The 23,419-nt window shown below is 43.9% G+C and overlaps 1 protein-coding gene across 2 annotated transcripts in view; it reads right to left on the bottom strand.

The window, feature by feature from the left end:
- KAZN (kazrin, periplakin interacting protein) overlaps positions 1-23,419 on the bottom strand; it is a 226,997-nt gene that overhangs the window by 164,940 nt on the left and 38,638 nt on the right. For both annotated transcript variants that reach the window (XM_066563881.1, XM_066563882.1), the window contains exon 2: positions 2,608-2,765. In XM_066563881.1, coding sequence (XP_066419978.1) covers positions 2,608-2,765 — 158 coding nt within the window. The remainder of the gene's footprint in view (positions 1-2,607; positions 2,766-23,419) is intronic.

The following is a 23,419-nucleotide window of genomic DNA, read 5'->3' as shown; positions in this document are numbered from 1 at the left end:
TCAGGTCCATGGAAAGAGTCAAAGTGCCAAGCACTGGATTTTAGTTTATCTTTGTACAGAGCCTTGCACAATCAATCTTTCCATAAAATAACTAACAGGGAAGGGAAGGGAAGGGAAGGGAAGGGAAGGGAAGGGAAGGGAAGGGAAGGGAAGGGAAGGGAAGGGAAGGGAAGGGAAGGGAAGGGAAGGGAAGGGAAGGGAAGGGAAGGGAAGGGAAGGGAAGGGAAGGGAAGGGAAGGGAAGGGAAGGGAAGGGAAGGGAAGGGAAGGGAAGGGAAGGGAAGGGAGATATTTACATTGGTGATATTTTTTCCTGCTGTATGATTAGAGCACAGGGCACTCTGCAGTCAGGGTTAGCACATATTTCTATTCACACACTGGCAGGGGTATCCCTGCTGATATTCCTGCCAGACTCATGTTTCTTTCGTTCCTCAGAGGATTTATTTTATTGGATTTTTTTTTTACTGGATGTTATCACCTGTTTACTTCCATCCTTCTACTCACCACTACCACTTCCCACCTTGTCATTCTTCCAACTTGAAAATCCCAGGCAAGAAAACATCCTGTCCTTTCTGGGAAGGGATCCAGGCACATCATGAGGATACAGGAGCACTTGACATTTCCCTATTGTTCTTAGCATTTCCTAATCAGTCTCTCTATCACAGGCACCAATTAATATGCATTCAGGACAGCTGATAAGTAGGAAAGCAATTCTTGGGTGCCAAAAATAGAATTCCTGCACAAGGGGATTATCAATAGGTACATTTTTGCCCCATATTTATTTTTATCTGCCTGCCCTCATACCTGACTGCCCAGAGGTATTCCAAATATCTGGGACTTGGACAGGGGTGGATGGGGGTTGGAGCAACCTGGTCTAGTGGAAAGTGTCCCTGCCCAGTGTAGGGGGTGAAATGGGATGAGATTTAAGGTCCCTTTCAACCCAAACTTTCTGCCCAAAATGTCAAGCTGGGTGTTCTCTCCTCAAATTATCCACCAGTCAAAATCAGGTCCATGCCAGGAGAGGGGAGTAAAAGGGCCAAGCACTGGAATTCAGCTTAGCTCTGTCCAGAGCCTCACACTGGGAGGGTTCCATGGATTTCTGTGGATTCTGTGATTTTATTCCCACCTGCAGGGGAGTCTGTGGGATCTATTCCCACTGTGGGAGCAGATCCAAAAGCACAGTCCCTTGTGTTCCCCATGACACTTCAACAGCATTAACTCTGCTGGTTTGGGGGAGATAGAGGGGACTTGGTTACAGATGTGCCAAAGTGAGATCAGCACCATCCTCACAGAAATGAAATCCTGAGCACAACAGGAAGGGTTTGCTCCCTGTGCTCTCCACAGCCTCCAAACCTGGACTGACTCCTGGTGCAAACACACAGTATTAAAATAAATGTGCTGTTAACAGCAGGGATCCCCAGGCCACTCCCCACATGCAACAGGATCCCTGCCAGCCCAAGTCACCAGGACCAGGGGCTTTGAAAGTGAGAAGGGGAAGGAGAAGGAGAAGGGGAAGGGGAGGGGGAAGGGGAAGGGGAAGGGGAAGGGGAAGGAGAAGGAGAAGGAGGAGAAGGAGAAGAGGAGAAGGGGAAGGGGAAGGAGGAGAAGGAGAAGGAGGAGAAGGAGGAGAAGGAGAGGGAGAGGGAGAGGGAGAGGGAGAGGGAGAGGAGAGGAGAGGAGAGGAGAGGAGAGGAGAGGAGAGGAGAGGAGAGGAGAGGAGAGGAGAGGAGAGGAGAGGAGAGGAGAGGAGAGGAGAGGAGAGGAGAGGAGAGGAGAGGAGAGGAGAGGAGAGGAGAGGAGAGGAGAGGAGAGGAGAGGAGAGGAGAGGAGAGGAGAGGAGAGGAGAGGAGAGGAGACCACCAGACTCCAGGTGGAAGCAGAACAGGCCATCCCCAGTCCTGGAGAGCTCAGAAGATCTCAGGACAGCCTCAGGCCTCCTTTCCCTGATTTTAGAGTAGAAGGGAGAGGAGACCACCCCATTTCAAGAGAGCCCTCTGACAGAAGCTGTAATTTTCCATCTAGGCTTTGCAAATAAAGACCAAAAGGGAATATAACAAGATAAATATAATTAATATTTCAAAGGGTGCTTTTTGTAGGTTGAAGGAAAGACTGCAACACGGCAAAGCTACAGAGAAAGAGAGTTTTTTGTTGAAGCAACAAAGGCACAAAGAAACATCTGCACATAATTTCATGACTTTTAACTGGCATTTTAGAGCTTGGCTAAACCAACAGCTCAGTTGTCTGGCACTTCTAAATCTGGCATTGAGCACAGATGCTCAGTGGACAGATGATTTTCTTTTGGTAGTGCTGATGCTGGATTCCCATCAATGGGGTTATTGCTGGATTCCCATCAATGGGTACATTGCTGTATTTTCTCCTGAAATTAAGAGCCATTTTCTACCCTGAATCTGAGGCTCAGCCCCAGCACAAGCTGCACACTGAGATGTTCTTCCCACAGCTGCAGATTTCAGAAACCAAAAGCATTTTAAAGAATCAGCAATTAATGTTCTCCACTGCTAAAACTGTACATAAAAATGACATATTCCTCCAGATGTGTGCAATGTGCCTTCCTCACATCCTAACACACATTTATGCATTGATTTCCTACCTGTGCATCCATCAGGAGGTGCCTCATCAGCCTCATGGCACTTTTCAGAGATTCCTTCTCACTGGGCAAAAAGGCATCTTCATCCTCATCCAGGGTTTTTGACTTGCTGACAATGAAGTGGGAGATCTGGTCATTCAGGGAATGCAGTGATTCAACAGCTGTGGAGACACAGAGGGAAAGCAAGAAACAGGAATGAAACCATGCTGAAGGAAAACAATGTATTTTTTTCAGTTTGAGATGAGTGTGGTTTGCTCTGGAAAAGTGTAGCTGGAAATAATTGATCCCCATTTCCTCCCCTGGACTCTCCTGAGAGGACCAGCAAAGGCATCATACAGACATACAAGACCCTGAACAACCTGGTCCTGCTGGTGGCAGGGCGGTTGGAAATGAGGTGGTATTGAAGGACTCTTCCAACCCAAACCATTCCAGGATTCTATGATTATGTTTCTAATCTCAAGGAACAAGTCATGGCTAAAGTGAAAATAAGAAAGTAAATGTCTCTTGACTCGCAGCCCAGAGACCTGTTCCCTCTGATGTGCAGGGAACCAGAACTCCAGACAACACAGAGGAGAGAAGCTGGAAAAATTGGCTTTTTATTAGCTAGAGTAGGAGTGAGTCAGACCAACAACTAAAGCATTGCTCATTTTCTTTCTTGGTGATTATTGGTATTTGAATCACTGTTAATCTCTTAAATTCTCCTTCGTGGGCTCAAGCCCCAGGTATTATATGTGAGATTCTGCTCCCAGTCAGAAATCACCTCCTCCACAGCTCACAGAAATCCCCCAGTGATTTCACACACTTTATGAAGCTGCAATTTATATATGAACCAATGGCCACATTTATTTCCACCCAATGAAAAGCTCTGGACTTCTACAGATTTGAAAAATCCGCGCTGCGATTTTGCTTCTCAACCATGGTGAGTTTGGGGGTTTCATTTTTACTGCTGGCTCATTAAATAAATGAGATCCAAATAATTCTGCAGTGTATTTTCTTTGTGCTGGTGGCTCAGGCAGTGGAGCCCTTTGATAAGCTCAGAGTAACACATCACTGTCACACCCTGAACGTGCTGCACACCCTGGCTTGCTCAGGCAGTTTATGAATAAAGCAATCTGTTATTTAGGGCTCTCTGACAAACTGATCTTAAGAACACGAGGCAATTGAAATGTACTCGACCTAGTTCTGTCTAAAGAAGATCTTCCCACAAAATTGGAAGTAGTAAAGATTAGCCAGAAACCACTCATTGAGGAGCAAATCTTCCCCAGACAAAAGGGCCATAACAAATCACAGTTATGTCTCCAAAATGCAGGAGGGAAAGAGCAGAATCCTCCTTGCTGAGAAGGTTTATTTTTCATTAAAATAATAAAACAAAATCTGGAAGTGCCTTGGAGAGGGGACTGGGAGGATTCCCAGCACTCAGGGTGTTCCTGCACCTCCTGCTGACAGAAGAGGGGTTTGAGGCTCACTGTGGTGGAGGGTCCATTTTAAACCACATCATACAATGAACCATGGAATGGTTTGGACTGGAGGGAATCTTAAAGATCATCTCATCCCACCCCTGCCATGGGCAGCGACACCTTCCAATACCCCAGGCTGCTCCAAGCCCTGTCCAGCCTGGCCTTGGGCACTGCCAGGGATCCAGGGGCAGCCACAGCTGCTCTGGGAATGCTGTGCAGGGCCAATCCTGGCTGGGTAACAATTGTACTGCTGGGTGGGGCTCATGTGCACCCCACGTGTTTGTGACAAGGCAGCCCTGTCACTTTAGGACATGAAACAGAAAGACATGGCCATTGGATTTTCTAAGGCAAAAAAGAGGGAAGTTTAATTCTGACTCCAACATTTATAGTTTTCCAAAAGTGACAGTGGATTGCAGGGTGACAGTGCCACCTCTCCAGTGACACTGGACAAACCAACAGTCCATCAAATTTCTCCTCTTCTATAAGACAATGCAAAACAATAAGTAATTTACAGAAAGTGTGTGAGAAAGTTTGTCACAAGAATATAAACATCAGAAGGCTTAGAAAATGTTAAAAAATCAGGGTGACACAGCCCAGCCCCATCCTGTGACCCAAACTCCTCCTGCCCGTGGGTCTGGCCCGTGGAGGCTCCCAGGGCAATGTCTGAGGAGGACACGTGTGGGAATGTTGGGGGACACCAGGCAGATGATGGACTTTGGACCTGGTTAACATAAGAGATTTGATAAGAGGATGCCTTGGCAAAAGCAAAGGGAACTTTGAAAATTAGACCTGGACTGCAAGAAGATTCAATCAAACAGGTTTACTGGAAAAAGGAAATCCCATTAAACTCTGCAAGCAAGAGATGTTCTTACTTTCATAAATCTGTGTATGTCATTTTAACTAATGATTGTAGTACATGTTACTAGTCTCCCTGAAATAGTACATAAGTGTTTGTATCCCACAATAAAATCAGACTTTGATCACCCAGTCAGTCTCCCTGTCTCTGTCCATCACCAACAGACACAGCCCTGGGGAGCAGCGTGGCACAAAGAGGGGTGGAAACCATGGGCAGCTGAACTTCCCCAGCTCATTGAGAGGAATGAGGGATTTGTCTTTACACACCAGCTGTGGGTCTGCTGGGAGATGAAACCAGCACTGGGACATAAAAGAAACAATGGGAAGGATTCCACTGATTGAATGGAAAAAGAGATTTGCTTTATTTGATAAATGAAATTAGACATTGAAAGATGAAAGAAACAATAGGGAAGAAAAACCCCTAAATTCTGTAAGAGTTAAAAATTGAAAGGGAGGGTTATACATTAGAGAGAAATCTTTGGGAAATCTTTGGGATCAGGCATTCTGGGAAGTCTGAACCTCTCAAGTACCTCAGCCAAAGGGGAAAGAGAGAAGGGAAATGTGGCTGGGAAATTGGGATAAAAAGGAGGCTGGGTGCTCCAAAAATTGGAGAGACCCCAGGGGAATGCCCCATGGCCTCTGCCTTTATTGGGATAAAGCCAGAAAGGGACTCCTCTGTCTCCTTTTTGGACATAAACCTCTGGTGTTTGTGGATTAATTTTCCTAGCATCACCACCAACAAATCATTTTGGAATCATTTGTCCTCACACCAAGCAAAACTTGTGAGCCCAGGGAGCTGCTGGTTTTCCATGCAGGAGAGCAGCAGGCACATGGCTGCACACAGGCAGCAGCAGTTTGGTCTTCTTATCACTTCTAGACTGAGCTAGCATCTCTATCAGACATGTCAGGCCTGAAAGCCATCTCCCCAGCACTAATGCACCAGTATTGACTCATCCCATCCTTTCTGACCAGTGAGGAATTGAGGACAGATCATTTTTTTCCTACTCTGAAATTTTGGCTGGAGCCCTAAGCCCACATCTGCTTTCAGTAATACAAATGTACACCAGAGTTCTCCTCGAGCTGCTGGCTCCCTTCCAGATTTACATAGACTGTGACCAAAAACTGGTACATGGAGAACTTCTCCTAGGCTTTCTGACTTTAAAATAATTCAAAACAAACTAAATTATGTTATCCTATATTATTCCAACCTCTTCATCTGAAGCTAGAGCTCTCCATTCTCTGATATTTCTTCTCTTTCTGTTTGGGAAGTTTAGTGCTGCTGGAGCAGTATGTGGCACATGAAGCTCAGGGGGGCAAATGCTTCTCTCATTTGTAATTCTTTAGGTTTAGAGAGATGCCAGAGGAATCAGAAAAAATATTTTCCAGCAAGAATGTGGGGAAAGCAGATCAGTATTGACTTGAACCAATTTTTAGAGGGATCTGCCACAGTGTTGTGTTTATACTCTGCTTAGCAAAACAAATCTTTTCCCATGAACACAATGGAAACTGTATTGGAAAATAAAATCCTCTGAGTCTTCCTCATGAAAGTAAAAAAGGCATTTCCAAACCTCCAGCCTACACACACAGTGAAAACAAAGCTGAAAAGACCAAACCATTCCTGACATTATTTTTCTGGAAACCCTGTGTCAGTCTGCAACACAGCTTCCAAAGCAGAAGAAATTGGATATTTCTCATTTAAATCAAGAGAAACTTCCTGCCTTTTGCCCACTAAAAATCTAAAGGACAGAGATAATGAGGCAAACCCTTCATCTCTCACAATGTTATGGCTCAGACATTTCTGCTGAACAACGCTTCCACTAACCCAGACAGTTCTTTGTGAAAGCATCAAATTCTTAAAGGAAAAAAGTATGAACCTCAGATATAAACACAGGCATGTCCAGTGGAGATGAAAAGATACTTCTTGGTCCCTTAAAATGAAAAAAAAAAAGAGAATAAAATGAAGACAGCACCTTTCCCTTTCTGTGTCTTTCCCCTTGGCTTGAGGTTGGCAACGCATCAGTAATGCTGCAAACGAGACAACAGGCTGAATAAAAGTTACAGCTGTCAAAGTCCTGTCAGCATCCCAGCTTTCCCATTCCAATTTCATCATTTCCCCACTGCAAGGATCAATTTCAAGAGGTGAAGGAACCATAACAATCCTTTGTTAGCTCTTTGGTGTCACCCCAAAAAAAGATCAAATAATCTCTTAGTGGGGCAGGGGTTCTGCCTGCTGCTATCAGAGAGGATGTGCTGCGCCGAGGTGCTCAGGTGAGGACAATTTGCCACCCCCAGAAGCAAGAATGGGTTGACAAAGTTGGTTTTCTGCAGGGCAGAATCACCAGAGCCTGAAGGACGTGCAGGGGAAAAAGGAAATTGCTTTCTGTCGGAGACGAGGGAAAAATTATACTTGCGCCAAAAACTCATTCAAGGAAGAGACTGAAGCAATAAAGTTGTTCCAGGAGACCCCATTTTATACACTCCAGCTACTGCCCAGATGAGCACAAAATAAAATAAAGCATAGATTATATATCCTGAGATCTACTGACAAAAGCCAGCAGAGTCTAAAATTAATTCTCGGCAGCAGGAGTGAGTAAATGAAAGAGGACAGACACGATCATAATTTTATCAAGGGAGGGTGAGTAAGGATTCCTGGGCTCTGCCACATGGAATAGAGAAGATGTTTGAGTCTGACTTTGGTGTGTTGGTTCAAAATGCAGTGAAAAGGATAGGAAAGGGCTGCTGTTCCTGAGAGCTGCAGGGATGGCTCCAGGAGAGGCTGGACTTGAGGTAAAGCAGGAGCACATCACCATCCCACACACCCAGGGGCTGCAGGATGGGGCTCTGCAGGAGCTCTCTGTGTGCAGAGTGCCCAGGCAGCTTCTGGGGACAGAAATGGGGAAAATCTGCTGTGTCAGTCTGCTGAAAACCATCAACAAGAGCAGCCTGGATCCCCCAAAACCTCAGGTCTGATCTGGGTGCTGGGTACAACAGCTCTCCAAGAGTCAAAAGGAATGAGTCCTTGCCAAGTGGCATCGAGTCCTTACATCCATCTGGATCAATCCATCTGGATATTGTAAACCAGAGAAAATGTAGCATTTATTCCATGAAATGGTACAGTGGCTTTTGCAAGGGACAATTATTTCTGGCAGGGAGTTTCCAGCAGTGTCTGCAGCCCAAGCTGGGTGCTGCACCAGGGCACTCAGAATATCAGTGGAAAGGTCTGTTTTCCTTAATGAATTCCCAGAGGGCCAACAAACAACCCAAAGTCAGCTCTCCCCACTGGGGATCTGCTCCTGTGGAGAGAGAAGTCAGAGAGCTGCATTGCTGGATGGATCCTTTGCAAACCCATCCCAAGGGAGCAGCGTTCACAGCTGTCAAAGTCCTGTCAGCATCCCAGGTTTCCCATTCCAATTCCATCATTTCCCCACAGCTCTGCCAGGGAAACCTCACTGGCTCAGCAGGCCCTCAGAGTGTCTGCACAGACTGGGATGAGTGTGGGCAAAGTGTGCAATTCATTAGGGTTTAATGTTATCAAAGAACTCCTGGAGTAACAGCCATGGGGGTTGTTTTTGCAGTGAGGGAAAGGAAAATCCTCAGAGCACTTCAGGCCTCCCTGTCTGAGCTCTCCCCGTGTTTTCTGCAGGGTCACTCCAGAGCCAGACTGAGGGCTTGGTAGCAGGAGGGGCTCCAGAGTGTCCAAATGCCTTCCAGCATCTCCCACAGTATGGAATCAATGGAATCATGGAATGGTTTGGGTTGGAAGAGGTCCTGCAGATCCTCCCATTCCACCCCTGCTGCCATGGCAGGGACACCTCCCACAGGCTGCTCCAGCCTGGCCTTGGGCACTGCCAGGGATCCGGGGGCAGCCCCAGCTGCTCTGGGCACCTGTGCCAGGGCCTCAGCACCTTCCCAGGGAGCAATTCCCAATTCCCAATATCCCATCCATCCCTGCCCTCTGGCAGTGGGAGCCATTCCCTGTGTCCTGTCCCTCCATCCCTTGTCCCCAGTCCCTCTCCAGCTCTCCTGGAGCCCCTTTAGGTAGTGCAAGGGTCTCTAAGGTCTCCCCAGAGCCTTCTTTTCTCTAGACTGGACAACCCCAATTGAACTGTTTATTTATATTTTATGGATTAATATTTTTTAATTAAATAATTAATTAAATAATTATTTCATTTATTTAATTAAATATTTTTTAAATTATTTACTTTAATGAATTTATTTATTTATATTTCTATTATTTCGATCTATACATAATTTTATATTATGTATAATTTTATATATATTATATATAATATATATATAATATATATTTATATATATTATAATTTTATATATTTTTTATATTATTTATATCTCCTGGATTTATATTTTTCTCAGTTGAAACCCCTTTTTGAAGAGTAGGTAAAACTGATTTGCTCAGGTGATTGAATAAATTTCTTGAACTCTTTTTTTTATTGTCAAATTATAACCATTTGTGGCTATAAATGTGTATTCAGCCCCAAGAATAATGATGGATGCTCTCATTCCCTTGAAGGAGGTGAGAAGGGAAAGTTCCTCCCCTGATGCCTGAGCAACCCTCAGGTTTGGAGTGTTGAAAGCATGGAGAGACAGACTGCACGAGGATCAGCAGCGTGTTCTGCTTTCTCTGAATCACAGCCAGCTCTCAAATACCCCCTCAACCCCACCTGCAAAACCTTCTATCTGCACAGGTTTGGGCAGAAATGAAGAATGTTCTTGAGAAAGCTCAAAATCCTGCCTTTGGAACCAAAAAATAGCCAGCCCTGTAGCCCTGGAAATTCAAGGCAGCTTGGGTTATGGCATGTAGACAGTAATGTGTGTAATTATGTGTAAAAATAAGATATTTATACAGCTAAATTATAAATAAAGCCCGGTGTTATTTATCTTATTGAGGTTTTTTTTTGCTGTGTCCAAAAAAAGGACATGCAAGACATGCAACAGTTCATTTTTGCCAGATTAATGATTCTGATTAGGCAGCCTTTCCTGCTGTAGCATTTGCTAATTGCATTTGGACAGATCAATTAATTTTTTCACTTAGCAGTAGAGGAAACCTCCCTTTGTAAAAGCCAAGCTCATGAAATCACAGAGTCACAGATTCATGGAAGCATGGAATCCTCAAGGCTGGAAAAGGACCCCCAAAAAAATCATCAAGTCCATCCTTCAACCAGATACCCCTGTGCCCATTGACCCACATCACCAAATGCCATCTCTGCTTGGTTTTTGAACACTTTTGTGGATGCTGACTCCACCACTTCCCTGGGGAGCCTGTTCCAATGCTTTCCATCCCTACAGTGAAGAAATCTTTCCTAACATCCAACCTGTTCCCCTCTCTTGAGCTGTTCTTGCACTGTTTTAACACCTCTCACTCCCCCCAAAAGAGAAGCTGATCTGCAAAGCTGCTACATCAGGATCACAAGGCAGAAGCTCTGAGCAAACAGAGCCCATTTTCCTCTACCCAGGAAAATATCCTGCATCTTTGCAGCTGGAAAATCCACCCTGAGCCATCTGCCCCATCCATGTGCTTGTGCCAGATGTTGTTGACAGCCACATCCTCACAGAAACGCTGGGAAGATCTCAATCTGAACCACTCCAGAAATATTTTCTCCTGTTATTGCTAAGAAGAGACCTACAGCTTTTTTCTTCCTTTGTGGCCTTTAACTTGTTTCAAAGGAGGCATTCAATGAGCCCCCTCTAGGAATAATTTACCACACCATTAAGTGAAGGAAAAAAATAATCTGGTGTCTGCATTAGGGGCTCAATCACCTTTCAAGAAACACTGCAAATAACCCATTACAGTAATTACTGAGGAGCTGGTCTCTCTGGGTTCTGAATGCTTGGTGTGTAACTGGCAAAGAGCTGCATGCAAAAGAAAGCCATCAGACCAGTAAATGGCACTAGAGTTCCAGAGGAAAACAAGCTCAGCAATAAAGGTGGTCATTTTTTCAGCTTATTAGTTTCTCTTTACAAACCCGACCTTTCTGGAAATGAAAAAATCATCAAGTGGAGCTCTGCAGGGTAGTAGCAGCTTTTTAATAATCAAAGTTTTTCATTGACATCTCCTTTATGGTGCAGAAGCTTCTTTCGAAGTTGGACTTTAAATCACTTCAATAAAAATGTCAATTTTGCATTGTTTTGGTATGTTTTGAATCTGGCAACACAGAAATAAATTTTGTAATTTCTCCTTACACTCCCTCTCCACTTAAAAGCTCATATTTGAGTGGAAAAAGGACATGAGTTCCAGACCTGTCTGCAAGGACAGATGTCCATATTCTCCTTGGAGAATGCCCCTATTGCTAAAAAATTCCTGTTAATGTATCCAAGACATATCTGAACTGAGTAGGGAAAGAAGAGCTGTTGTATTTTGCTCTGTCTTTCTGAGTTTTTTTAAATCATCCCTCTGGAAAGGACTTTTTTTTTGCCGCAGTTTCTTCAGCTCTGAGTCACAGCTAATGATGATAGTGAGATGAAGTTCACTAGAATTTGGCCAAAATTTTAAAAATGGAAAGGCTCAGTGTTTCCTCTCACTAAAATACTGCCAGGATCATTTAGAAAATAAACAATATTTTTCTCTTTGGGTAAAATCTCACTAGAGCTAGAAGAACATCATCCAGGTGAAGAAGTGATCCCAACCCTAAAAACTCACTTATTCACCCCAGCTGTATTAGTTCAACTACTAAACATTATAATAAAAAAATATCACTTGCTCTAGGGAAAAAAAAAACCCAAATTCATATAAATTGCTGTGTTATGCTTATGATTATGATGGGAAAATGGAGTTGGAGCAGAGGCTGAAGCAGCTGGGATGGGGTCCTGCTGCTTTGGCAGTGCCTTGAGCTGAGAGGGCCCATGACTCTGGCAGCAAACCAGACTGCAAACCTCATGGCTGGGCTCTTGTTGTTTGCAGAAATAATCAAGATGCTGAATGTGGCATTCACATTCTCTGAAAAAATCCCTTCACCCAGGATTTTTCTACTGGGAAGCTGAGAAGCCTCAGAGAAAAGGAAAACAATTCTGATCCCATTTGCTTCTCCTGTGTTGTGCTCAGTGGAATGTGTTTGGAGATTGTTTACCCACAGGTGATTGTTCCATTGGATTCTGCTGTGAGTTGTTTTCACTCTTTGGCCAATTGGGGCCAAGCTGTGTCAGGACTCTAGAAAGAGTCACAAGTTTTCATTATTATCTTTTTAGCCTTCTGTAAGTATCATTTCTGTATTCTTTAGTATAGTTTAGTTAGTATTCTTTAATATAATATAGTATCATAAAATAATAAATTAACCTTCTGAGACCATGGAGTCAGATTCATCATTCCTTCCTTTGTCTGGGCACCCTGTGAATACAATAGGACACACAGCTGCTGCTTGCTCCTTGCTGTTGGGTAATCATTTATTTGTCACCTCCACAGCTGATGGTGCAACTGTTGTATTCCTAAAACAATTGCTGCTTTATTTAGATAAGAAGGAAGAGAACGGCAGAAATTCTGGGTGCCAGCAGCAGGATCAGACGTGCAGCTGCTGTGAGCTGGCTCTGGAGGAGCGATGCCCATCTGTGCTCACATAAACAGTCTTGGATAGGGTGTAGGACTGGCTTCCACTTCACACAAAATGAGCTCCAGGGTCTTGGATGGGTCAGCTAAACCCTCAACACATCAGTTCCCATCTGTAAACACACATTCTGCAGCCTGTGGAAATATCACACACCACTACTGTATTTGCAGGGATCCCCTGTAGCAGGGAGGAATGATGAATCTGGCTCCATGTCCTCAGAAGGCTAATTTATTATTTTATGATACTATATTATATTAAAGAATACTAAACTAAACTATACTAAAGAATACAGAAATGATACTTGCACAATGCTAAAAAGATAATAATGAAAACTCATAAAACTTGTGACTCTTTCCAGAGCCCTGACACAGCTTGGCCTTGATTGGCCAATGAGGAAAACAACTCCCAGCAGAATCCAATGGAACAATCACCTGTGGGTAAACAATCTCCAAACACATTCCAAAGCAGCAAAACACAGGAGAAGCAAATGAGATAAGAATTGTTTTCCTTTTCTCTGAGGTTTCTCAGCTTCCCAGTAGAAAAATCCTGGGCAAAGGGATTTTCAGAAAATGTGAATGCCACGCACCACAAAGGAGAGATGCCACCACCAGTGAGGGTCTTGTTTGGCTCTTCCCCAGCTACAAACTGGGAGTTGTTCTGCTTTAACAAGCAGCTCATGGTGCAACCAGGATGCTCCATCTCCTTTGTGTCAAAGGTGAAAGAAAACCCTTCCTAGAGGGAATTTAATAACTTCTGGCTTTTCTGGGGTTTGAACGAACTGAACGTGTTAGAAGACAACTGAGCTTGGTTTGTTTCCCACCAAACATGTGGAAGAGACTGAAGTTTTATGTGTTGTTGTGAGTGTTGAGAAACCAAGTGGTATTGTCTTGGTAATCTGCTCAGGTTGCAATAATGAGAGAGGGTCACCAGCAATCCTGAAAGGAGCTTGAAAAACAAGATGTAAAAATCAAACATGCTGTGTTTGTTTGCATCAGCTCTTGAGATCTTTGTTTCACCCTTAGGATGGCACTTCTTTCAATCAGAAATCTTAGAAACAAAAGAAAAACCAACCAAAAAAAAAAAAGCACTAGATTTATCACATCAGAAAAATGTCAATGATTCTGAGACTTCAATGAAGTCATGAAAACTGGCAACCTGCAAATCTCTCTCTGCATGTGTCTGTATTTGTTCATAGATAAAAGAAGGGATGGAGAATACTGTTAAAGCAAGTATTTAAATTTCCTTGGGAGCTGCCTTGAGCAGCTCTGCTGCTTAAAGCCTTGGATGTGACACTAACAAAACGCTGGGCTTAGCAATTCTATCTTAGGAAAAACCCCTTTATTGGCAGAGCATTAGAAAAAGCTGAAATTCAAACAGTGGAAACACAGGTTGATAAACCTCGGCTGAGTACAGCGGATCAGAGGGTCAAGTTTTATCAAGCACTCACACAAACCCAGCTGTCTCAGGGAGCCTGGGAGGGGGATTTAGTTCCTGCTGCAGATAAAGGTGATGCTGAGGACCACACCAGATGCTCCATCTGCACTGGCCCTGCTGGCAGAGCCCCCAAGCAGCTTTTGGCTGATAATTGTTTTATTCCCACGTTTCCTTCTCATCCATTCCCATTCATCCACAGGAGCAGCATCAATTCCTTTTGAAGATGGAGAAATCCACACCTTTTTTTTATTCATCTAAACAATTCAGCTCATGGGATGATGTCACCTATGGATAGACAATACCCTGGATATTTTGGATTAGTTGCAATTTATGCAGTTTTGTAGTTCCAGTGTCCATTACTGCTTGATTTTGACTTGTATAATTGCAGCCAATATCCCCAGTCCTATTTATGTGGAATAAAAATAACTATCTAGAAAATAAAGATAAAATGAGACTATCTTCAGCATTTAATAACCCTGACATGATTATATCTTTGGAGCAAAATCTTCACATTCACACTTCTTCAGTGTGTCATTTATTTTTATGGGCCCCAAACTGAAGAATCTCCTCCTAAAATAAAGCAGATTTTTTCAGACCAGTGTTAGAACTTGTTATTTCTGTAAACTACATCTATAAAATGCAGTGAAATAGTATTTTTTTCCTAAATACTATTATCCTGTGATCAGTTTTTTCTGTATCCACAGCTTCACACTTAATGTTCCCTGTAAGTAAGAACAAGTCATGCAAGCAGCAGGCTTAGAAATTGTGCCAGGGAATAACAGGAAAAATTTCTTTACATAAAGGGTGCTCAGGTACTGGAATAGGCTGGAAAGTGGTGGAATCATCATCCCTGGAAATATTAATGTGGATGTGGCACTTGGGGAGGTGTCCACACTCTTCTGCATTGTTTTTTTTTTTTCCCACTGAAAACCACAAAAGTTTTTAAGGGCCTGTCAGTGGGAAGGTTTCCTTTAGAAAACATGCAAGTCCTGATGATGTTTAAGCACATCCTCCTCCAGTGTTAGGGAGAGCATTTGAACAGGACTCAGTGGGAACTTCCCATTTCTTTTCAGTCATGTTGTTTTCATTCTACCTGAGCATGATCATCTGTCAAAATTATGACAGGAAAAAAACCCAACAAGTAGGGAATTCAATAGTAATTGCAGAGTATTCAAATGTTTGCCTCAGTTGGAATCATTATTTCTTATCTATTGGGTTTTCTAGATGTTCCTGGGAAGGTGCTTTTAGCTCTGTTGTATCCAATGGGATGTGCAGTGGGGAGGCAGCACCTCCTCACTTTTTTCATGTAGGAAAGCCTCATGTGACACTAAGTGGATTTTTCTTCCTGATGACCAGGGGCAAATAATTTGTTTCTAAATTTCCCTACCTGCAGACAACAATGTCTTCTTTGTTTTGGGTTCCCTGGGTTCTGTGATTCAGCTTTGAACCTTGGCTTCATGGCTGAGCAATTTCATATTTAAATTACTCACTCTGCATTTGTAAACTTTGCTTGTGGCATTCACTTCAGGAAATTGAAAGCAGTGAAAATCCCAAATATCCCTGTAGACAGGGATAACATATATTGCATTAACCTCCTTTCCTCACTTTCATCTGTAGCCTTTGCAGCAGGATTGTTTGGCAAAGCAATAAAATTAATAAAGGACAGGAGGAGTAACTGTCACCAGTGTGGGACTGGGGAAGTATTGGTTTCTCTGGGTCTGGATTGAAGGCACTGAGACAGGAGTTCATGTTCACACTCAGGTGTTTATCATTTCTTATCAGTGAAACAGTCTCACTGCTGGGAGTTCTGCAGCTTTTCATGAGAAGGCACAAAATGGCCACAATCTCTTGGTACAAGGGCTTTTCAGACTAAACTTTCCAATTAAGAGCTGACACCTGGATTATTTCCCCTTTTAACCCAATAACTGATCCCACAGAGCCCCCAGTGCAGACTTTTCTGCCCAATTACAAAATGCCACCCAAACCCATGGAGAAGGAGGAAGAAGAAGCGTGAAGAAGAAACCCAGGATGACACCCTGTGCCCTCCATCTTGCTGCCATCCACAACATCCTAAAAATCCCAAACCCTCAATTTCTCACCCAGTGACACACCTACACTGATCTCTAGAATCTGTTTCACACTTTTGTGGGTTCCAGTCTATTCTGGAGTTTAGGAAACTTTCTCCATGAATGAGGGTCAGAGTCAGTGCTCCCTGGGGGTCAGGGCACCCCAGAGCAGACACAGGAATATTCCCAGAGCCCTGGGTTTGCACAGGGCAGCAGCATTTTGCAGGCAGCCCTTGAGAGGGCTGGGGTTTCCCAGCAGTTGTGTCCCTGTGCCAAGTCCAAGCGAGGAGCTCGGGCTGCAGCCAGCACAGGGAGAGATGAGATCACTGCAGGGCCCTGGCAGGTGCCACCACAGCAGCAGCAGAGCAGGAGGTGTTTAAAAGCCTCCTTCTTCTCTGTGACATGGACTATTAGGTAAATAGAAAAGGTTTTGATGAAAACATTCAAAACTCCCTGAAGCAACTCAGGGACTCGTTCTGTTTTGAAAGCTGCCCTCAGTTCTTGGGCTCCTGATGTCACTGAGGCATTTCAGTCTCTAACTTGCTTTTCAGGATGGAGCTTAAATACTCCTGAAGGGACAGGTCAAGGCAGTGATGCAGCCCTGGGTGTCCAGCCTGTGATGGGTGGGACATGCCCCAAAATGAGTGCTGTGGAAGCACCCTGACCTGCTGCCAGGCTCACCCTGCCCTGCAGCTGACAAACACGAGGGCTGAGCACATCCTCCAGCCTCACTGCTCCATCCTCAGGAGCTCCAACTTCCTTCCCTTGGGGGCAATGAGAATGACAGAGTTTCTGAGAGCCTTTCATCTTTCTGAGCCTCCTGAACCTGTGTAAACCTCAACATTAGCATTTAAAGTTAATTCTCCTGTTACTAACCCAGCCCATTGCTCTGCTCCCCAGCAGCTGCCCAAGGCAACAACCATTCTCTTTGGCACAGAATTCTGATGGATGAAGGGAAAGCATTTAATCTTGACACTTGATTGACAGAAAGTGTCCCTGCTAATTATGGCCAAAAGACAGGAGAAAGTGATAATACAGTTCCATCAACTGATTTTGGTGTCATATTGAGGGTGTCTGGAGACCACACAGTGCAAGAGATTTATTTACTCTATTTCTTATAAAGTCAGGGTGAGATCAGCACCAAGTCTGCTCAACTCCAATAGCAGTGCAAAATATTGTGTTGTGTAAATAAGAAGCAAGCCCTGAATAGCTCCAGCTGCATAGAGGCCACCTCTGCTCTCTCCAGTGGAGCTTCAAGGTCTCTGGTGGACTTCATCCTCATCAGTGCTGACATATCAGAATGATGTGTCTTTCCTCTAAATTGCTTTTTCTCCATTTCTCACCATGATTTCAGAAGTCCAGTCTGACATGGGGCTGCGTTAGCAGCATGTGGGTGAAATGCTGGGCTCCAGACACCTGAGGGACTTCTCAGCCATCTTGGCAAAGGGAAGAGCACAAGGAAACCTGAGCATAAGGTGGACCCTTGGTCTACAGAAACCCCATCTTCATCTCCACTGTCCAGCATTTTCCTTGCACCCACACATCAGAAATAAGGGACAGGAACTGCACTGTGTGTCAGATGTCACACAGTGTCAGATCTAGAGCAAACACTGGGACCAAAACCATCCCTGCAAACCAAGTCTCATTAAGCCTATAAGGACTCAGTCACTGATGTCACTGAGGCATTTCACTGAGGGCTCCTTGGCTCTCCCATACAAATGCCAGACCAAGAGAGGGTGGTGGCTCAAGGAAATTCCTGCAAAAGAGGCATCTGGTTTCACCCCTATGGGTTTCTGCACCCCATTAAACAGAAAACAACCCCAAAGCTGTTTCCTGCCTCCCCAGTGAGGCACAGTTCCCTCACCTGAACATCTCTCCCTGCTCTTCTTTCCAGGTTTGCCATGGCAACGAGAGAACTGTGTGTTACCAGTGTAAAACAGATGGGTTGTGCTTTTAAATTGTCTCTGTGTCTCTAGCCAGGTGATGATATCTCCTGGATACCAGGCATTTAGGAGCAGGAATACTCTGCAGCACAGCCAGTCCCAGACTGCAAATACGTGATGGGCTGCAGGCCCCTGCCAAGGGCAGGAGGGGGGTCTTGACTTCAGGAAACGAGGGCTAAAGTGGGTAGAAAACAGGGGAAATTGGATTCCCACGTCATTTTGCCAAGGGCTGAGCCAGGCAAGCTGAGAGCAGAGCACACCCTGCTCTGGACAAGCCAGGAGGCTGCAGCACGAGCGTTTCCATCAGGGAGGGAGGAACTGAGATGCCAAACTGCAAAAGGACATCGTGAGCCAAGCCAGGGTTTCTTAGCAACAGCATCGAATACAGGGCCATTAACTCCTGCTAAATTCCTCCTGCTGAAGCCTGAGGTAGGGAAACCTTCAGACCCTTAGTGATAGCTGGAGTTGAGACGTGTTTTGTTCAGTCTGATAAAAGGGGAAATCAAAGGTAGCCACTGAAAAGCAAAGACTGTAAATGACTGCGTTTTGGGGAGGTTTCTCTGGATATCCCAGAGGTGCTGGACCTGCAGCTGGTTTGTAATTAGGCTATGGAGAGCTGCTGAGGCAGGTCTACAACTGCTCAGCTGGAGCAGCTCTTGTGTTCTGCTGGAGGATTGGTTTGGCCAAGAAGGCAACTAAAAAGCAGCTCATAAAACAGACACAAAACCCCCAACGCAGACAGAGACTCAGAGGGCAAGCAGTGATTCACGAATCACAGCAGTTTGAATTTCTCTGGCAAAGTGCTGCACATTTGTGGGGCTCCCCTGGCTCATTTTGTTGCCACTACTCCTGATTTAGTGGTGGCACAGCAGCTCAAACAACAGCCAGACCAGAGCAGGTGACCAGCAGGCTTCTCCTTCTCCCTTTTGAGCACCATTTGCAATATTTCTATTCTGACTGCAGCAGTAAGAAACTGTGACTTTATTTCACCCCTAAGTAGCTCTTTATTTTCTCACAGCCCAACATCCTGAACACTCTGCTTTGGGTTTGGGAAAGCTGCAGCTTAAATGCAGCTGAGCTCAGACTGAAAACACCATGGTGAGAATCAAAGTGTGTACTTTTACCACATTTCAAAGACAATTTTAAGACACCCTCAGGGAGGTGGGAGACAGAGTCTGTTTGAAGCGTTCCAGAGTTGGAATGTGTGGAGCTGGTGACACTGTGCTCACACAGAAAGCACAAACACACAGAGTGTATTTCTCTGCAGTATTTTAAACATCACATTTTCACAGTCTAGCCAGACTACACATATCCTTCATGTTTCTCATTAAAAGGGCCCTTTTGCTGCTGATCACTGAGTTATCCTCAGAGGTTATGAAGCTGATGTGAGTAAAAGGCATAAGTACATTTGTAGGGTCTCTCAGTGCACTGGAAAGTTCCCTTCCTTTAAAAGTTCAGCTCATTTTGGGTTGTCTGCACTAATGTTTAGGACTCAGCTCTTGCTCTTTCTCTGGGACAAAAGGGAAACCTGTCCCAGGTGCAGTTTTCATTCAGCCTGTGACACACAGGCGTTACTTTTATCCTGAGACAAAGACACCTTCCAAAATTTTGCTGTGATTTTGATTCATGTCTCTGCATTAATATCTTTCGAAGCAAGCAGCTTAAAATTACACTTCAAAATACTTCCCCTGGTATTTTGACACGAATAAAGGATAGATTTAAATCTACAAAATAACACACAGCACAGAAGTAGCCGTGGTCAAGAAGTAATTTCCTGGCACAATCTACAGCACCATCTGCCTAAAGCATATTCAGGTGCCAATTATGGTGCTCAGGTCCGTGGTTCTTTCCTCAGCTGAGGAGCAAATCCTCCCAATCCCTTTGTAATTTGCATGAGAAGTCAGGATGATAAACTCCTTAATAATGCCAGCAGATAGCAGGCATGGAACTAGAGGAGATACAGGTTTCTTTAATGAAAAGAACATGAGGTTTATCATGTTTTTGCTATTAAACTCTGACGAGATTAAGCTAATGAAAAGCAAAAACACCCTCCCTCCCCCCAGCATTGCTCTTCAGCCTCAGAAATGTTTGCAGTGAGAACACCAGACATCTTCTCATGGGTTTTCCTCCTTGTGTGACAAGCACAGCACTGCCACCACCACCACCACAAATGAACTCTGAGATGTAAGACCTCAATCTTTTGGCTTCTTGCACAGCCTCCTCTTGTTACTCTTTGTAATGACTTTTATTTATGTGTTCAAAATAAATACTGATAATTTAAATCTAAATAAGTATAAAGGAGAACTGCACACATTGCACACATGAGGCTCTTTTTTTTTTACCACATCTTAAACCCCTCAATAGCTCCTGTCCTGGGAAGAGCTTTCATTAGCACATATTTCCATACCAAGATGAAAGAAGTGTGTGAGGTTAAAGTTTTCCCTGGAAAAGGAGATGATCTCCAGCTGTTAATGCCATTATGTTCCTATTCATTAGCATCTCTGGAAGCTGACAAATATGTTCTTAATGACATTTTTTCCCCCTTAATGCCTTTTAAAGTATTTTTCCCTTACTGCAGTGCTAATAAGGTGTAAAAGTCCTGTCCTGAAACCATTCATGCTACCACAGCTCACGCTCTGCTGCAGTTTTAATGGCAAAATTTTCTAACAAATGCAAATTAAGCAAAGTATTTAGTGCTACTCAGAGTCAACATGTTCTCACATTAAAACTTTCCCCAACCTATTTAATCAAGATTTAACTCTCAATGTGGTTTAAATAAAAACATAGATGCGAGTTTCAGTAAGAACTTTGTTTGTACCCAGGATATATATATATATACACATATATATATATATGCTTTCTGTGTGAGCACAGTTTTAAATCTGAGAATGTAGCTTCATTGTTCTTCCAACTTTATCTTCTGAAGTTGCCTCAAATGAAAAAGAAAAAAGGCAGGAGAAGTTATGAATTCATAAAGAGCACTACAATGGGCATAATCCAAACTCAGGTTCCTTTTATGCTGAGTATCACCAAGTTCTGTATGTATGTATATATGTATATATATATATCTGTACATATATATATGTATGTATGTATATATGTATATATGATATATGTATATGTGTGTGTGTTTATAAATATATATAAAATAAAACCAACTCTACCAGCTTCAGCACTACTGGCCATGTGGAACAGCATTCAAATTGAAGCAACTCTATTTCATATTTCTTCTGCATCTGCTTGCAAAAAGAATCAATTACATAAATGTGCTGCTAAGGTATCCAGCAAATACTGCAGTTTGCTCTGTCATTCTCCAGCAAATCAATGATCTCAGAATTGAAATAAATCTTTTTGTACATTTTGGACAGTTTTATAATTTAGAGGCAGATTCCAGCAGGAAAGCCTTGCATCAGTGCAGCTGTTTGGGGAAGATGGATGTTAGCACAATGTCAAATCTAATCAGGAATGACACGCTGCTGTTATTTGATTCTGCTTATCAAAATTATTTATCTCCAATTGTTACTTTTTGCAAAATGCTGTAAGGTGGAACATTTGTCAGTACTATCAGTGAGGGAGAAGTGTGATTACACACAATTTCCCCACCTCCAGACCATTCAAGCAAGTGCTTATTTTAATTCTTTGTAAGTGCAGCATTTGAAAGCACATTTAAGTGTTTTGCTGAAGTGTGTTCTGGATAGTGATAAATGAATCATTACCAGGACAAATTACCAGAACTGGGTCATAATCGACCACACTATGCAAACTCCAGAGTGGAGAGGGGAAGTGAGTGACTCACCCATGATAACAGGGAAGAATCTGATTAGTGCAAATGAACACAAAGGGCAAATGTGAAGCTATTCAGAATATAATTTGAAGAGTTCACAGGTCTCCCTGACCTCGAATGGGTCTTGAAATGGTTTGAGGAAATCTAGGAAAAACAAAGATTACTGATCCCCATTTTGCAAAGTGCGTGTGTGCTTGGTATGAAAGGGGCAGAATAACTGGGGCACAGTTACTGCTCTCCTGACCCAGCCTGGCTGGGAATGTCCCAGGAAGCAGCACCAGGGCTTTGGCTTTGGGAGAAAGGGGCAGGCAGGTGGGAACAGGGATAGATTTTATTGCAATCAATAATAATGATGACAATAAAAACAAACACTCCTTGCTTAGCACTTGAGCTCCAGGGGGGTCCTGTCCTGTGCTGCTTTAAGGTCCCCAGCACGAGGGAAACAAAAGGTAGGAACATGGAACAGCACTGCAGATGCTCCTTATGCCAGTTATTCCCATAGTCTAAATTATTTTGAGGAAAAGAGGAGGCCATTCAAATGAGGCTTTTCATGAAAGAATGATCCACCTTTTCTGTCAGCTGCAGGATAGACCACACTGCAGCTCCCTCGCTGCCCGTGGGTTTGGCCATCCATGGCTCTGTGATACCACACAGGGTAACTCTGCTCTGCTCCTGCACTGAAACCTCCCTGACTCCTGGCAAACTTTCATTTTGGCTGCTGTTCAACAAAGGAAAACTACAAAGGCACCCACAATGCAGACTTTTCTGCCCAATTACAAAATGCCACCCAAACCCATGGAGAAGGAGGAAGAAGCAGCATGAAGAAGAAACCCAGGACAACACCCTGTGCCCTCCATCTTGCTGCCATCCACAACATCCTAAAAATCCCAAAACCTCAATTTCTCACCCAGTGACACACCTACACTGCTCTCTAGAATCTATTTCACACTTTTGTGGATTCCAGTCTGTCTTGAAGTCTGGGAAACTTTCTCCATGAATGAGGGTCAGAGTCAGTGCTGCCCTGGGGATCAGGGCAGCCCAGAGCAGACACAGGAATATTCCCAGTGCCCTGGGTTTGCACACCCTCCCTGCTCAGATCCCAGGCCAAGGTAATCCTGCTTCACTCAGAAGGGGAAAGCAAGGCAAAGCATCATCCTGGCTGCCCACCTTTGGGTTAGACATCTGCCTTTCAGAGGAATACTGGATTTGTCTTTCCAAACCAGCTGTGGGTCTGCTGGTAGATAAAACCTGCACTGGGACATAAAAGAAACAATGGGAAGGATTCCACTCATTGATGAATGGAACAAGAGATTTGCTTTTACAAATAAACTTTAGGTTGGCTGATAAATGAAATGAGACATAGAAAGATGAAAGAAACAATGGGGAAGGAAAACTCCTAAATTCAGTAAGAATGAAAAATTCAAAGGGAGGGTTATACATTAGAGGGCAATCTTTGGGATCAGGCATTTTGGGAAGACTGAACCTCTCAAGTACCTCAGCCAATGGGGAAAGAGAGAAGGGAAATGTGGCTGGGAAACTGGGATAAAAAGGAGGCTGTGTGCTCCAAAAATGGGAGAGATTGAGGGAATGCCCCATGGCCTCTGCCTTGATTGGAATAAATTCAAAGGACTCCTCTGTCTCCTTTTTGACATAAACCTCTGGTGTTTGTGGATTCATTTCCCTACCAGCCTGATGGCTGAGGGCCCTTTCTGCTGCA

The sequence above is a fragment of the Molothrus aeneus genome, chromosome 21 (assembly GCF_037042795.1).
Source record: "Molothrus aeneus isolate 106 chromosome 21, BPBGC_Maene_1.0, whole genome shotgun sequence".
Taxonomy (NCBI): Eukaryota; Metazoa; Chordata; class Aves; order Passeriformes; family Icteridae; genus Molothrus; species Molothrus aeneus.
Note: the sequence above shows the minus strand (reverse complement) of the source record. Positions and strands in the feature narration are given on the sequence as shown.